Source organism: Ictalurus furcatus, chromosome 29, assembly GCF_023375685.1.
Source record: "Ictalurus furcatus strain D&B chromosome 29, Billie_1.0, whole genome shotgun sequence".
NCBI classification, from domain to species: Eukaryota; Metazoa; Chordata; class Actinopteri; order Siluriformes; family Ictaluridae; genus Ictalurus; species Ictalurus furcatus.
In genome coordinates this window covers 10299856-10317395 of record NC_071283.1, presented here as the reverse complement: position 1 = coordinate 10317395, position 17540 = coordinate 10299856, and the positions used below count along the sequence as shown (strand labels likewise).

Below are 17540 nucleotides of genomic sequence, written 5' to 3'. Positions count from 1 at the left end.
TCTTGGATTTTGTCGAAAAATTGTTTTTTTTCCTTTTCGCTACTCCTCCTACAAATTTTGTCCAATCATTACCAAATTGAGTACATGCCATCTTCAGAGTAAACCTCACAATAATTCTCAAAAGAATTTTGATATTTCAAACAGTTTGCCTGTAATGGGCCAATATGACAGCGATGGCACCAAACAGGAAATTTGGCTCAAAGGAATTTTGATATTCAAAACCGTTCTCCTGTAACGTACTGGCAAATGCAAAACAAACAAACAAACAAACAAAAAACAATCTCAGCAATTCCTTTACGAATCATCTCAAAACTTGATAAGTATCTTGCATAACTTGATAGGTTGACTTTGTGACTGCACCACATTGTGGTCAAGTACTGTAACGACTTAATTTTTTTCCTTATATCATTTGAAGAATTTGTGCTAAAAGCACAGTTCTTTTTTCTTTGTAATTCCCTGGAGTATGCTGACGTGCACACACACCAGCCTTCAAGTGTACATTCCTGTCGCCCATCTTTGATTTAGTCAAAAAGATTTTTTTCGCTACTTTTGTAGGCACATTCAGGACCATGCTCTGAGGCTATGCAACAAATTTCTTGACAGCGCCACTTACTGGTCAAAAGTTATAATAACATGCCGACAATGCTTCCACCTAATTTTGCTAATGTTTCAACGCCAATTTTGCTACCCCTCCTCTAAATTTTGTCCAATCTTCACCAGATCTTGAGACCTGTCGAAACTTGCACAAAGTGGGGAAAAAAGACCCAGACTGATGAGGAAAAAAACAAATACTTTAGATCTTTTCAAATTGCAAGAAAAATAAAACATAAATCAGGTCCGAGCAGTAGGAATAATGAGCACAGGTCAAAATAACAACACCACAGGTTATAGCAATAACAGCAGCTGCAACAGAAATGCCACCCTGCTGCCCATTTGTTCACCTTTATGGAAGGTAACTGAGTGAGCCGGACATTTTAACATTGCAGTACGTACAATCTACAATCCATTTTTGCACAGTGTATAACAAATTATTTTATTTTTACATCTTTAGGAAATCAAATACCATAATATTAGAAAGATTCTTAATGATTGAGACACGTACAGCATCATTTTAGATAAGGTTAGATTAAACATACGCACTTGCCATAAAACAAAACAAATCAAAAATAAATAATATTTTTACCCTTTGTTATTTTTAGAAAAATATTCTTACACTTTCCTTTTTTTTAAACTTCATTTACTTTTTTATTTAACATTTTTTGTTTCATTTTTGTGGTTTTGTTATTGCTGTTTAAACTTCTGAATTAGTGAACCACATTGGTTGCAGTAATTCTTTTTCAGTTCTTTTTTGAATTTATTTTTTTACTTCAAATTTTTTAAGACCCATTACAGAGGAGATTTATTCATATGATGGATGGCAATGGGGGTGGAAAGGTGGATTAGCGGTTAGCATGTTTGCTTTGCACCTCCAGGATTGAGGGTTTGAATCCCTGTGCTTCAATTTGATTTGTATAGTGCTTTTAACCATAGACATTGTCTTTACAGAAATATATAAACACAGGACACAGATTTTAAGTGTGGGAATTTATCCCTATTGAGCGAGCCGGTGGCGACGGTGGCTGCCTAAGATGATATGAGGAAGAAACCTTGAGAGAAATCAGACTCAGAAGGGAACCCGTCGTCATCTGGGTAACAACGGATAGTGTGAAAGTAAAAGAAAGTTCATTATGGTTTGTACATGAAGTCTGTTTGTTGAACTAGTCCCACTGTTCACTAAAGGAAACCTGAGTACAAAACTGCATGTGGTAATTGCAGTCTCAAGGCCATCGCAGCAACTGTAGTCTAATGTTCCCTCCCAATCACTTCTGATAATGCAGCCCTATCTCCAATGTAGCCTGCTTTTGTATTTTTATTTATTTATTTTTTTAAAATTTAGCTTGAAATTACCTGTGGCCAAAATGCTAGCCAGAGAGTTGCATTTAAAATGTTCCTGCCCTCCATAGCCGTGCCTCTTGTTGCTTGTTTGTTTGATCACATCTCGATTTCAAAATGAATCCTTAAATTGCAGAAAGACTTTTCCAGCCAGGCGAGCATCTGCAAGCGAAGTTGTTATCGAATTCTTCAGCGTCTGTGAACATATTTTCTTTCAGTGATGCATATTGATCCATAACAAACTGTAGATGTTCACACCGCAAAAGACTAACACGCGCCAATTGATTGGTGAAAATGAACACGGGGAGGAGAAACGAGAGGTTCTGAAGTTACAGCGCTCTCATTTTCTTTCTACCCACATTCATGGTACATTGAGCTTGTTGTCAGTTTACTGCAGTTTTTTAATTGTAATTTCAACTCTCTCTGCCGAGAGGCAATTCGTACGTTTGAGTGCTTTGCTGAAGGTGATGTTTAAGTGTCTGGTGAAACGGAGAGACACTAATGCCATCTTTAAGAGCTTTACTCCAGTGATTAATATTGTATCACTGTGAGACTCATTATCCCCTTTTTGCTATATATACTGCATATAATAAGTGGCGCTGTGAATGTCTTTTGGCGCCTGTGTGTTTGTGTGTGTGTTTGTGTGTGTGTGTGTGTGTGTGTGTGTGTGTGGGGGGGGGTTGTTTTTTCATCTGCAGATTTTTATTTAAAAAGTCAAAACGGTTTCCTTTTGGTTACCGAAGTTAATTTTATGGTTAGGTTTAGATGTTGCATAGCATTAATTAGCTGCATGTCATAATAATGATGTCAATGGGAGGTCCTCAGAAGAATAGTAAGACAAACCGTTGTGTGTGTATGTGTGAGAGAGAGAGAGAGAAAGAGAGAGAGAAATGAAATGATTTCTGGTGCTTGTAGCCACAGATGAGAATGAATAGTTTGTGCAGCATGTGGGAAATTAGACTGCTCAGATAGATGTACAGTGTAATATTAACGGACTGAGACAATCAAAGAGACGCCGAGAGCGCACTCACACACACGCACTCACACACACACACACACACACACACACACACACAGTCACACACATTAGCACTGAGTGTGATTTGTTCATCATGTGCAGTTTGATTAAAAAAAAAAAAAAGCTGTGTTGTGAATAATCTATTAACTCCTCAAAGTTTGAAAGTGTTTTCAATCATGTCTCCTACTGCTGTTCTGTCCCATCTTTCAATCTGTGACTCAAAACAAAACAATCACTAGCAACAAATAAACAGCCATAGTAGTAATAGCTATAATGGAGTGACTTAGTGGGGGAAAAAAGAAACACTAAAAGTTTAAGGTACAAATATTTGTCACTTTTAACCTGTATAAGCAGGAAAGCCACAGTGCTATCTCTAGGTCCTCTGACTAAAAGTACAGGGATACAGGTGCTAATATAAACAAAATGGATTTCGGACAGGGTACATCTTATTCATAAACGTCTGTTATTGTGACTGATAATGCTAGTTTACATGCTTAGCATAAGCGAAACTGACAATATTTATGAAGTCTTATTTATATTTAAATGCTAGCAATTCACACTTCTAACACTCACTGCTAATATAAGCCAAACAAGTGGGATTTCTGAGAGGATCGTTTATTGTTATCTAGCATTTTCTCTGTTCATGGTAGCTAGATGGTTGATATACGCTAACCTGACAATATATATATATATATATTTAAAATTCATGTTCCTATTTGTTTGTTATTGTCACTGATAATGCTGTCTACATGGTTAAAGTGCACCTATTATAGTTTTGAAACGTGCCTAATTTTGTTTTAAAGGTCTCATACAATAGATTTACATGCATCCAAGGTCAAAAAAACACTTTAACGTGCTCATAATTTAAACTGCAGCATTACCTTTTTTTTCCCCCTCATAGTATCACAAACGACTCGTTCAATGATCCGTTCTAAAGGATTCATTCTAAACTCCTCCTTTCAGAGAGCATATTCTGCTCTGATTGGTCAGTCTGTTGTGATTGGTCTACCGCTGTCAGCGTGTTTCAAAAAGGAGACGCCCACTACCATAACGTCTTTCAGCTCCGTCTGTTCGTGAACAGCCAATGAAGACCAGAGGCGTGGTTTTTTGTTACGAACCTACGTAGGTTAGTACAGGAAGTAAGTCTGGAATCACTAACGACTCGCTGTTCAGAATCGGTTCCTTCTTTTGGGAGTCAATAACTCCGTTTTTCGTGGGCTTTGATTTTTGAAACTTTGCAGACTTTTTACATTCACAAACAGCTCTATAACACACTACATGAAAGGTAATATCTGAAAAACCATAATAGGTGCACTTTAATATAAGCTAACCTGACAGGATTTCTGACATAATTTGTAAGTCATTTTCACAAATGTTAATCATTTTCACTATTAACCCTAGCTCACTGGCTAATATGAGGGAACTTGACAGGATTTCTGACAGGATTATTTATAGTCATATTTATACATGCTAAAATGCTGGAACATTTATTGCTAATATAAGCGAATCAGGGATTCCCGACAGGGATATTTCTCTAGCATTTTAACTAATAAATGTTAGCTAGATGGTTGATATATGCTAACCCAAGCAAATTTCTGACAGGATTTCTAAGTCATATTTATAAATTGCTAATCATTTTCACCCTTAACAGTAGTTTGCTGGCTTACACAAGCTAATCTGACAGGATTTCGAACAGGATTTGTAAAGTCACATTTACAAATGCTAATTATTCACATTGCTAACATTTATTGCTAATATAAGCTTAAACAAAGAGGATTTTTGACAGGATTTTTAAGTCATGTCCAAATTTTACTTATCGTTCTCTCTGCTAATGTCAGATAGACAGTTGATACGTATAAGCTAACCTGTCAGGATTTTTAAGTCGTATTCATAAATCGATTTCACTGCTCATTCTAGCCCGATGTTATATGCTAACCTGACAGGATTTCTGACAGGATTATAAAGTAATATTTATGATAGCTATGGCTATTTGGCTAACCTTGCAGGAAACTCTTCTACTTTTCCAGGTAGTATTCCTAAATGTGAAATTGTAAAATCTACTAGGAAAGAAAATAAAAAGGTTCCTCAGAGGTTCTTTGCTTTCTAACGGAGTCCCTCAGGAAACACTCACACATACAAATTTACAGTTTTAATTTATAAACACTTGTCACTAGGGTGCTACTCATATTTGTATCTTTAGCTAAAGGACCTAGAAATGCATTACCATTACTGTTTATACAGTTAAAAAAAAATTTCACCCTAAGGACTGACCACTGTTGAAATTAACTTAACATTTTATACGTTGCGGAACAAACTACAAAACGGCTAATTGGAGGTTTACGATATAATGCATGCCCCCCTGTAGGATACATGCCTTGTATCTTTAGTTAGTGGAACATAAACATTAGTGAGGTACATAATAGGACCTGAAGTACCACTGTGGGGTACATTCTCATTTTTTCTACCCTAGTTTTCTATACAAATAGTAATATAACACTGTCTCTGTGTTTGTGTGTGCAGCGTTTAGCCGTGCCCCTGTGCCCATGGCCGTGGTGCGGCGAGAGCTATCATGTGAGAGTTACCCCATCGAGCTGCGCTGTCCCGGCACTGACGTCATCATGATCGAGAGCGCCAACTACGGACGCACGGACGACAAGATCTGTGACGCCGACCCTGCGCAGATGGAGAACACGCGTTGCTACCTTCCAGACGCTTACAAGATCATGAGCCAGAGGTATCAAACGCATGTCAGAACACAGAAGAAACGTGTAAATAGCCTGTGGATCTTGTAGAGCCTCAAGATGCCACTGTTGGTTTTCATAGTCTCTGAGCAAAGTGGTACAGAAGTTCTGATCTCTTTGACTATTTATTCAGTATCGATTCGATCATAGGCATTATTTATCTACATTCTGGCCAACATCTATGTTATTGCTCGAGAAAGGCTTGGGATGACGTGTCTAACAAACCTTACATACACACTACCCTACTGCATGCATTCAGATCAATTGTGTCCAACTAAGATAAGCCAGTTAAGAAGCAACCAGATTATCGACACTGATGTGTGCTGATTAACGCTGGATTTCTAAAGGTCCTGCAGTCATCAGTAAATGGAGTTTAAACCCAGAAAATCCCACATTTTAAAGCTTTAAGCCACTTTTTCAAATTGAAGCCGAGGTCTGGGTTGTGAACTTGCTCTGTTGCACTTGGGAAATGATTAGGATCTGGTTGCGTGGGTCAGTTGTTTTCATGGCTGAGGTATTTTGTCCTGAGTGACTTTGGAAATCCTGGAAAGTTCACGAAGATGCTAAAGCCTGACATTGAGAAATACATACATAACACTATATTGTGTTGGAGGTCGTCATTGGTTAGCAGTTATTTTGATTTCAGTTGAGATTCTTAAAATAGGAAGAAGGAAGTAATAGTGTTCTTTATTCTCATGTATTTGAGCTTGCCAGTCCCTCCAGGATCGCAGAACAGAACGTAAATTCAAGCAAGCTCCGCAATATTTGGAGGAGCTTGCAATTTTTCAAAATCACGGCAGATTTTCTGCAAATTTCGGCCAAGATGCGTCATGTGACGTCATCACAAGGCACGTTCAGCCAAAGCCCTCTTCGATTCACGTGCGTCAGACATGAGTGCAGGACGATCGCGATTTCGCCAATTCGTGTAGTTTTCTGCAAAAAAAAATCCACACTTTTGATAAAAGCCGCTGAAAAATCAAGTATTTTTGGCCACGACAATCGCAAATTCTGTATGGACTATCTTACTGGATAATATAAACTAACCTGACAGAAATTCTGACAGGATTTTATATATATATATATATATATATATATATATATATATATATATATATATATATATATATATGCTAATAATCATTGCCACTAACAGTCACTAACCAATCACAAACAGGATTTAGGGCATGATAAGTCATTTTGATAAATGTCATCATTTTCACTGCTAATGTTAGCTGGGTGGTTAATATAAGTGAACCTGACAAGACATTGAACAATATGTATGTTAGCTTTATTATTCGAAACTGGAATACACGCCTCCTCAAGGATCCTTTCAGTCCTCTATGGGCTGTTTTACAAAAATCCAGTTTTGGATTTTTACGCGTGGAGTCCGTATTCGACATCGAGTTCATGATAACGTGTGCAAACCACACAAGGAAAGTTCCTTATGGTTGACCACACACAACGATGTCATAGCAGCGTGTCCAACAGCTGGTGATGCAGAAAGACAACAAGTGACGAGAAGAATGCAGATTGATGGCGTCACTCGGTAAAGCACTAGCCAGCCTGCTAAAACAGACACTTGGCTTTAGATACAGGTTACAGACAGAGAGACTGTGTGTGAGAGAATTGATCCTTTGTGTATTCCGCTGCTGCACAAACACTCCCATATAAACCTACCCTACAAATGCTTAGCAACAAAAACAACACCACAGTCAACAAGTAGTTCTAACAACAAATATCCTGTTCTTATATCTGCTCCCCAAACCGGAGTGAGAGAAAGACTATTATACAAGACCTAAACTACTACTGCATTATTGATATGCAGCTAAAGACTTTGTGCTATGATGTCTTCACTACAGACTGAGCAGAAGATCTTTGGGATTTTTTTTGTGTGTATGTGTGTGAACAGCGCTCACCATGTTGCTTCATTAGCATGTGAGGGAATGAAAAGCGAACTATAACGCCACGCGAGATCGGCTAACGGCGCCCCCGGACTCAAACGCCTGCCGCAGCTGTTGCTAGGATCCTTCTCACCGTGTAAGCCTATTAGAGAGAAGACAAGGAAGGAACTATCCAAACACACACACACAGAGAAAGAAAAGCTTTTCAAAGGAACTTCTGTGGGTTGGTAAAGCTGAGCTTTACACTAGTGAATAGCTGGAGAGAGATCTTCTGTCAGACACAAATAAATAAATAAATAAATAAAGCACGTGGGTAGAGACACGTGCCGGATTTAACATCGTTTAAGTCACGGTTCTTTTCTGTCGTCTAGTCGTTTGTGTCTTGTTTACCTTCAGATTGAGCTTTTACATCATTGAACCAGACGCTACAGGACTGTAAGTTTAAACCGGGATCGTTCTACTTCGTTGGTGTGGCTCTTTCTCAATCATGAGTTGGATGGACTTGCTATCCGATAGGTCTGTCCGGAAATGCTGCTCTTCCTAGCATGGATTTGAACTCCAGTGGGAATCGAGTCGGTTTTCCAGGCCGTGGGCCACCTGTCCGAGTTCTCGCGACTGTCCTGGCAGCGCTCATACAAACCGCACACACACACATTCGCAAATCCAGCATTGCAAAGCTAACCGGAGGTGCTAATATCAAAGGGTAGTGCTTATGTGAAGTGAAGGCCGTCAGCACCTCTGAGGACTCGCGCCTGTCAATACTGATTTCACACCCAAACATGATGTCTTAAGTACTGGGATTTTCAGCATTAGTGCACTAAACAAGCAGATATAATGCAGATATATAAGTATGTATAAAATGTAGTAATAATAATAATAAGAAGAAGATGAAGAAAATCCCCAAAATTATTGAATGCATATTCAAGATTTCATTTTAATTAGTTAGTGAGCAAGCAGCATATACAGGCTTCACTGCCAAGATATTTTCATAGATGATGAGCCTGTTGGTTTGGCGTGAGTTCCCTTACAGCTGTTTAAAATGTCATGGGATGATTCCTCACAGCTGGGGATTTGTGTGTGTGTGTGTGTGTGTGTGTGTGTGTTTGTCAGACATGATTTAAGGTGCAGGGGAAACTATTCGGACCATGAATCAATGTGCAAATAGTTTCCAGGATTCGTTTTTTTGCAGTAGGGATGGTGAAATCCTGTGAAAAGCCTTTCGTTTTGTTTTGGGATTTTTTTTCCGTCTCGGAGCATTTGTCCATTTTCTTCACAGTATGGACTAAAATAGATGTATTTCGATTTCACTTGTTGGAGTCGCCAACATCATTTTATCGGGTAAACCCAGCATATAGGTCAGTAACTGACTGGAGCCGACGTGTCAGGTCCCGTCTGCTAAGTTCAGCAGTGCTCCGAGAGCGTCGAAGGACCGGTCCTGTCCAGTTGTTAAATCAAGGGCAGCTCTCTAGGTAGTCAGCGTGGTCGGGAAGCATTCGCTCCTGAAATCCGTTCCTGTTCCAAAGGCGGATTGTAAAACGCAAGACAGTTTGAGGTCCTAAATCTGTTGAAACGTGATGGATCAAACTGTTCTTCCAGCCAGAGAGAAACATTATAAAGTCTGATATCTTTGGCACACTTTTCTGGCCACAACCTCCAGAAGCTCAAAGGATGTAATCTGATTGTTCTCTGCACCTCCATGTATACGCGTATACTCGCGAATGCCGGGAAAGCGATCTTTTGAACGCTGTGACACAGTAAGCGCTCTGGAGAAAGATTTTGTTACTCGAATCAAAACTGTTCACGAGTTCCATCTTTAAAAGCTGTTAAAGAGGATTTTGTGAAGCACTTAATGATGAGAAAATGACAGGAAACATTTGTCTACCATGGCCACTTCCTATGAAAGGAGGAAGTTTCTGGCTGCGTTTATTGAAATATACCAGACCCTTTTGCGAGTCTACTTGTCTCCTAGCTAGCTCTCAATTAGTGTTTGGTAGAATTGCCGGAAGATGTTTGTGGTTAAAATGAATAGCTCCAGGGTTTGGAGCCGGGGGGTGGGTGTGATAGTTGATGGGGTGGTAGGCGGGCTCAAATCCCACCTCTGCGTTTGCATGTTCTCTCCATGCTCCGGGTGTTTCCTCCGGGTACTCTGGTTTCCTCCCTCAGTCCAAAGACTTGTGTTGTAGGCTGATTGGCATTTCCAAATTGTCCGTAGTGTGTGAACGTGTGCCCCGAGTTCCCTGGGATAGGCGCCAGGCTCCCCCACGACCCTGTGTAGGATAAGCGGTATGGAAAATGGATGGATGGATGGAACACAACTTCATTTTTCACCCACTTTTCCCAAATTCAGGAACCGTTTTGCAGAAATATCGATGTTGCATTTTCAGTACTATAGACTCAAAGGAATGGCTAAAGACAGCATGTTAGTGTCGTATTTTCTGAATGATCACAGCTGCGCTAAAGTACATTCAAGTTTTCTATATTCATGCTACAGTTAACACCCTTTAAAATGAGATTAAATTTGGAACATACTGTAGAATATCTTTTTTTGTTATTTATTTTGTGTACTTTTTTATGAGTAATTGTGTGTGTGTGTGTGTGTGTGTGTGTGTGTGTGTGTGTGTTTGTGTGGTGAGGTTTAGCTAGCTTTTACAGTTAACATGATAGTTAGCCTTAGTTTCAGTCATTCTGGATGATGACTACACACTATTTAGGGACTAATTAGCTGTAGTACACAAACGTTAGACAAGCAACTAGACATCAATGCTTTTTTCAGCTACATCACCAGTGAACCGAATGCTAAAGGAAATCAAATAGAAAAGCCAACTCACCGAAGGGGAAAGGACCTAGGACATGTGTGAAAAAGGCGCATTTGCTCCTGGTAGTGGTTACTTTTAGTTTGCGCTGATTTTGTCCACTGGCTCAGTAAAAAGGATCAGTCTTATAAACCAAGTAGAAAATACACTTTTCTGGCCACAACCTTCAGAATCGTAAAGGTCGCAATCTGATTGTTTTCTGCACCTCTGCACTTCAAAAAGGCTCGGTCTTACGAGCCAATGGAAAACAAGAAGGCTGGACTGTGGTCCCAGCTTGGTAAAATGGAGGAGGTTTCTTTTTCTTCTCGCAGTTTTCTCACTGTTGGGAAAAACAACAACAAAAACAACAACAACATCCACCAACGTATGCTAGTGGTGATTATTTAGTTATTTATTTATTTATTTTCTCTTTCTGCATGCTAGGGTTTTCTTGTTAGCAAAGGTGGACCATGAAAAATTCTGTGCCATGCTAAGAACGAGCCAATACCCAAATAATATGTTTTGTAGTCGTCCTGTGGTGATCCCTTTCCACTGATAGATGGAGTAGAAGAGAACCTTAGATCAGAACAATGCCACAGATCAGAACAATGTCTGCTAAAATAGCGACTCTTTTTATATTTCAATACCTTTCTTTTCTGCATGATTGGGTCGCAAATGTTAATGTTATTGCCATGGTTGATTACATTCTCCCTCACCTAGCCGTGCTGGAGTATGCCACTTGAAAATGATAATTGAAATCAACATTCACGCTCTGTTTCTCTCTCCAGACTCAGAGGTCTTCATGAGCAGTAGTTACAACCAATATCAAACCCATATATCAGCTACTGCATGGCAGGATCAAACACACACACACACACACACACACACAAGCTCACACACAGACACACACCCACTTCCTGTATTAAGAGAGGCTTTAAAAGCCAGCTTAATTGTCTCAATAAGGCAAATTAGCACTAGTAACAATCATACAAAAGCCATGTTTATTATCTTCTTGTCTACATAAACGATGGCAGCAGTGATGAGTCTGGGCTCATATTAGGTCCTGCCGCCATGTTGCCACACACACACACACACACACACACACACACACACACACACACACACACACACACAGAGTTAGCAAGTCCTTTCTATTTTCTCTTTCTATGTAAATCGTCTTGCGTTTTTGTGAGAGTGTAGAGAGACTGGGTGTCAATTCTTGTGCACGTGTCTTCATCTGTATGCTTGTGTATGTGTGTGAGTGTGTGAGAGAGAGAGAGAGAGAGAGAGAGAGAGAGAGAGAGAGAGACAGGCAGAGCTCTCTCTTGGGGTTTTTTTCTCCTGCACTAAATCAAATCAGATGCTTGAAAATTTCTTTAAGTGTTCTGCCAGATCTGCGTCTCATAAAACCATCCAATGAAATATCACGTTTTTTGTTTTTTTTTTCCCCAGCTACAACCGTTTTGCATTAAATGCATGGTTCTGAAAGCGAGAAGGAGGCAGTGGATGAGAAGCGTTTCTCTATCATCACGCATACATACAGTACAGGTCAAATGAAGTAAAAGAAACTGCAGAAACATCTGGTCCCGAAACATTGTGTTCCTTTTATACCACTGAGAATTTGCTATTAATTATTCATTTATTATTATTATTATTATTATTATTATTATTATTATTATTATTATTGGGGTTTTATTTGTTTATTTATTTACATTTTATTAACAAACAGCATATATTTTTATCCATTTATAGTTACACTTAATGTTGTGTAAAGTTCATTCCTGTTTTCATGTACAGTATGTTATGTTAGTCATTCCATCCCCTACCTCTCTTTTTGTTTCTGCAAAATTTTCGCTGGGGGGGAAAAAAATGTGAACGAGAAACTCTTGAAGACTTGTTTATTACAGAAAAGGGATAACGCACTCATCCTGGAGACTCCTTTCATAAGTTATAAATAAACATCTCCTTACAGAAAGCCTCATCATATCAAGTATTATATGTTACTTGTTAAACAGCATGTTTTTAACACTACTGTCACAGCTGCTATTATAGTAAATGAATAAATGATCTTCTGGCCGATATGATTTTAAAATTGTATGACCAAAAGTTTGTGGACACCTGTCCATTACACTCGTACCGTATGTGGTTCTTCACCAAACTGTTGCCAGAAAGTTGGAAGCACACAATTGTATAGGATGTCTTTCTATGCTGTAGCGTTACACTTTCCCTTCATTGGAATGAAGAGGCTCAAACCTGTTCCAGCATGACAAGGCCTCTGTGCACAAAGCGAGCTCTATGAAGGTTGGAGTTGAAGAATTCGAGCGGCCTGCCCAGAGCCCTGACCTAAACCCCACTGAACACCTTAGGGATGAAATGGAATGCCGACCGCACCCCAGGCCTCCTCGTCTGACATCAGTGTCTGACCTCACTAACGCTCTTGTGGCTGAATTGGCAAATGACCACAGGCGCATTCCATAATCTTATAGAAAGTCCTCCCAGAAGAGTGGAGGATATTATAACAGGAAAGGGGGACTAAATCCGGAATGAGATGTTCAACAAGCACATGATAGTTAGGTGTCCATAAACTTTTGGCCATATTGTGTACTGTATTGTATGCAGTTCGAACCACACATATTTGCCTGCTACATTTTGCATTCATGACTTCAAGAAGTGCGTTAGCGTCTCCATTGAAACCATATCCTCATGCTAGTACAAGCAGGCAAGGGTCTAATAGAACTGTCAGAGAACGTTTTCTGATGCGGGCAGCTACGGGAAGTCAGAGCAATGAGTGTAGCAACGGGGTGGTGTGGGCGAACTTGACGAGGTTGGAAATACGGCATATAGATCCATTCTGGATCATGTCCAGGGCTTGGCTGGTACTCCTGCTTTCTTCAGTCCCTTTTCAAGATGACAAATGACAGAAGAAGCTACAAATGGACAAAAAAAAAAACGTATAGAGTTTCATTCCTCGGTCTCATAACTATATACCTTTCCTATTAGTTTTAATGCAGTTACTGAGCAATTTTTATAGAAGTGATGTTTGAGGTGCTTTAATATGAATAAATGAATATAAAGTTGGGGATTTAACGGGTTAACAAGAAGATTAGTGTGATCTGCACCAATGGTGAAAAATCCATAGAACTGTAATGCCGTTTTGGTCAATTTTACTGGCCAACTGAAAGTCAGGATGGACAAACTGTCTGTTTTTGTGCCTTTGTATCAAAGTAGAGGCTGCACCATAGTTTTTGTAGCCTGATATTTCATCCCAATGTACACCAAATCGACTGACAGTTAAGAAATTGACTTGTGCGTGAGAGAGAAGACTACGTCTTGGTCATCTGAGGATATTTGCGGTGCGCCTCGTCCTTTAAGTTGACTGTGATGAGATGAGAAAAGGAGAGAATGGAGATAGAAATGTCTTTCCATCCTCAACCCACTTTCTCCCTCCGTCGTTGGATATAACGTTTGTAAATCGATACATACTCAAAACAGGATGGCATTTCCTTTTTTTCCAATATCCAAGCCAAGATTCTCTCCAAAAACCCTAAACGGAATATTTGCTTTGGAGGACCGGGAGGGTCTTAGCGCCCATTTGGTGATGTGAGGAGACAGAACAAACACGCCACTGCCTTTTGTCATCTCGCACTGCGTCTGGGTTTTGCATCTCCTCTGAAAAAAAACTAAATGTGGTGTATTGAAAAAGAAAACGTCTGAGAGGGTCTGTCGCTCACGAAGCCATCTGGTTTGTGTTTTTCTGCAAACTGGACGTGTGAGCGAGTGACATCTCTGCATAAGGAGAATTAGCCCTTGCATTGATCTGATGTAATTATCCTGAGTTATTGCATATGACCTCTCCAAATAAGACGAACTCGCTCACATCCATCATATAAATCGCAGGCCTGCGTATCTGTTTGAACGTGATTCGCGTTCGAGTCTGGAATATTGAAGTAATTACGGAAAGGCACACACGCCAAAGGAATGGACGGCAGCGCAGCGAAGGGTCACACGTGAAACGTATAAAAACCGGGACTACCTGTGCACCCTGGGATCCAGAGGTCAACGTGTACCACATGGGCCTAATTTCAGCCTCCAGCTAATAAAGCCTCAGGTCTAGACTCTCCGTAATGAGTTTCACTGGAGAAAAAATTATAAATAGGTACTTTGGGCTGCTTTGCTTTCCTGAAATTCATACAGATTTATTATTATTATTATTATTTTAAATGGCCCTGAATTAGCAAGGCTATAGCACATTTGACCAAAAAAATGGTTTATGGGAGTGGAATTTGGTGCAAACCCTTTAATGAATTCTAAGCCATGTAATGATGTTCAAACCTCAGAAGGTTAAGGAAATGCAGGCTGCTTTAAAAACACACACACACACACACACACACACACACACACACACACACACACACACACACAAATATCTGAATAAAATTAGGAGGTTTAGAGAAAGTAGGCTTGAAAGTAGGCTTGCTCCCATAATTTAAATCATGGGCTCTTCGCCTGTCTAGTTCTCATCACATGCCTGGAATCAAAACTGGGTCAATATACTTTTGAGCTTGTGAGATTTCAAACTTGTTAAAATCGTTTAAAAACAGACAAAAACAAACAAAAAAAGATTTTGAGCTTGAACATGATATACACATATGGATTAAAACTTACAGTGGTATTACAATTCCAACACTTACTTTATATGTGACAGTTTGGGAGTTGTAAAGGACATGTAATATACAGTATATCCCTATGCTTTGGTTTTCTAACTGACCCCAGACCTTTTCTCATCCTTTCAATAGCTTTTAGACCCTGTACCAGAAGTTTCCATTGTTGACCATCCCAAGATTTTCAAATCAGGAAATGATTTTGAATCCCCTGTGAGATTGAGGTTGATAAAATATATCCTATAAGCACAAACACTGATATATAACTAGAATACATTCAGTGTTTTACAGCATAAATTGACAAATTAATGGCTGAATGTTAGTAAACCCAAGATAGATAACCTTCTAGACAAATTCAGCTAACTGGCTAGGTATCTTACTACTAATGTTACTACGCTAACTAACAACATATCAGGTAACTCTGTAGTTAGTTATCCGATGATCTAATACGTTTACTTTTCTCAAGAATATATATGTTTTCCACCACCTGAACACTATGAGACGAGGAAAACTTTGCTACATGCGGACGAGAGTTGTCACAAATTGGTTATTTCGTTGACCATAGATTTACCTCACCAACATATTTCCATGCTCAATGCTCATTCATTTCAGGGAAATTACCAAATTGTCCTGGTCTAGACTCGGGTACGTATACTTAAAATTCTTGTGTTGACTCATCCATCTATATTCCTTGACTTCCTATGTGACATCTGAAGGTTTACCACACATTAGTGAAAAGTCTAACTGTTTAAATAAAGACACAGCATATAAAGGAAATGCAAACAAATGAAAGGAAACAGTGGCTCTGTTATGCCATAGAAGCATTTGACAAGCATGAGTTGGGTGTATTTGTCCCCTTGCAGGATGACAGTGTTCTCATCCAAAGGGCATGAGTGTTCACTGAATAGTTTGACGAGGATGACAATGACATAACTTTATATTATTCTACGGCCTTCAAAGTCAGCAGATCTTAAGTTCAGATGTGAGAGTCTTAGACCATACTCTCATCCACTATCCTCATATCAGACGTACATAATGTAGGGTATGTATATACTGTAACTTATGATTGAACATTGTTTACAGTGTTCTATATAAAACAGATGACAAAGCACGTTAAAAAAAAAAAAAAAAAAAAAAACAAACATGGAAAACTTTCATACACGTAGAAATACATCGAAAACCCGATCGCTGTTTGAGCCGAAAGGCCCTTGAACCAGAAACTTCAGAAAAAATGTCTCCTAAACCTAGAATCTTTAGCTGGGAAGTCATATCACAGGCTGTGTTTATTTGACAGAATGGAATTTAAAAAGCAGAGTTATTGGTTTGGCAGGCAAAAGGACAGATATGAAAAGAGGCATCAGAGGAAAGAGCTTTTGACAGGAGAAATGGGTATATCTCTCTGAGGAGCAAAGTAAACATGGCAGTAATAAAAGCACTCTGGTGTTCTGTCATTACTACATAGTTTAAGCCCAAATCCCATGTGTGTACACGCACACACACACACACACACACACACACACACTTCGTATCTCACTGTATTGTGTATTAATAAAATAACAAAGGCGCTACAATGATGAATATATGAATGTTGATTTTTTTTTTTTGTCATGCTTGTCTCTCTTTTTCCCGCTCTCTTTCTCTCAATTCAGATCGGGATTTCAAGGCAAATTTGCCAAAGCAGATATGAGGCAGTCTGAAATAAATACCACTCCTGATATTGAAGCCAACATGTACTGTACAGTCCCCTCCAAAACTATTGGAACAGCAAGGCCAATCCATGTGTTTATGCTATACACTAAAGACATTTGAGTTTGAGATGAAACGATGGATATGAGACGAGAGTTTAGGATTTCATCTTTTATTTTCTGGTATTTACATCTGGATGTGTTAAGCAACATAACACATAGAACCTTTTGTATGAGACCACCCAATTTTTAGGTGAGGAAAATATAGGAACACATAAGTCTTGAAGTAAATTAAAGTAAATAACACTTAATATTTGGATGTATATCCCTTGCTTGCAATAACTGCATCATGCCTGCGATGCGCCAACATCACCATCTTCTTTAGTGTTGAGGTGAAATGCTGCTCGATTGGGTTAAGGTCTGGTGATTGACTTGGCTAGTCGAAAACCCTCTACTTTACCCCCCTGAGAAAGTCCTTTGTTGAGTCGGCAGTGTGTTTTGGATCATTGTCTTGCTGCTTGATGAAGTGCTTCCAGATTCATTTCAATGCATTTCTCTGTAAATTATCAGACAAAATGTTCCTGTAAACGTCTGAATTCATTCTGCTGCTCCCATCATGAGTTCCATCATCAATAAAGATTAGTGAGACTGTTCCAGAAGCAGTCATGCAAGCCCAATCCATGACACTACCTCCACCATGTTTCACAGATGCGGTTAATCTTGGTTCCAGAACTTTTGTGGCTCATCTCTGTATTTCTTTGCGAATTCCAATCTGGCTTTCCAGTTCTTAATGCTGATGAGTGGTTGCAT

General features: G+C 39.3%; 1 protein-coding gene across 3 annotated transcripts in view; it reads left to right on the top strand.

Annotated features, from left to right (window-relative positions):
* The window catches only part of LOC128604116 (adhesion G protein-coupled receptor L3-like), a 344541-nt gene that overhangs the window by 147536 nt on the left and 179465 nt on the right, over nucleotides 1–17540 (top strand). For all 3 annotated transcript variants that reach the window (XM_053618945.1, XM_053618946.1, XM_053618944.1), the window contains exon 4: nucleotides 5471–5684. In XM_053618945.1, coding sequence (XP_053474920.1) covers nucleotides 5471–5684 — 214 coding nt within the window. The remainder of the gene's footprint in view (nucleotides 1–5470; nucleotides 5685–17540) is intronic.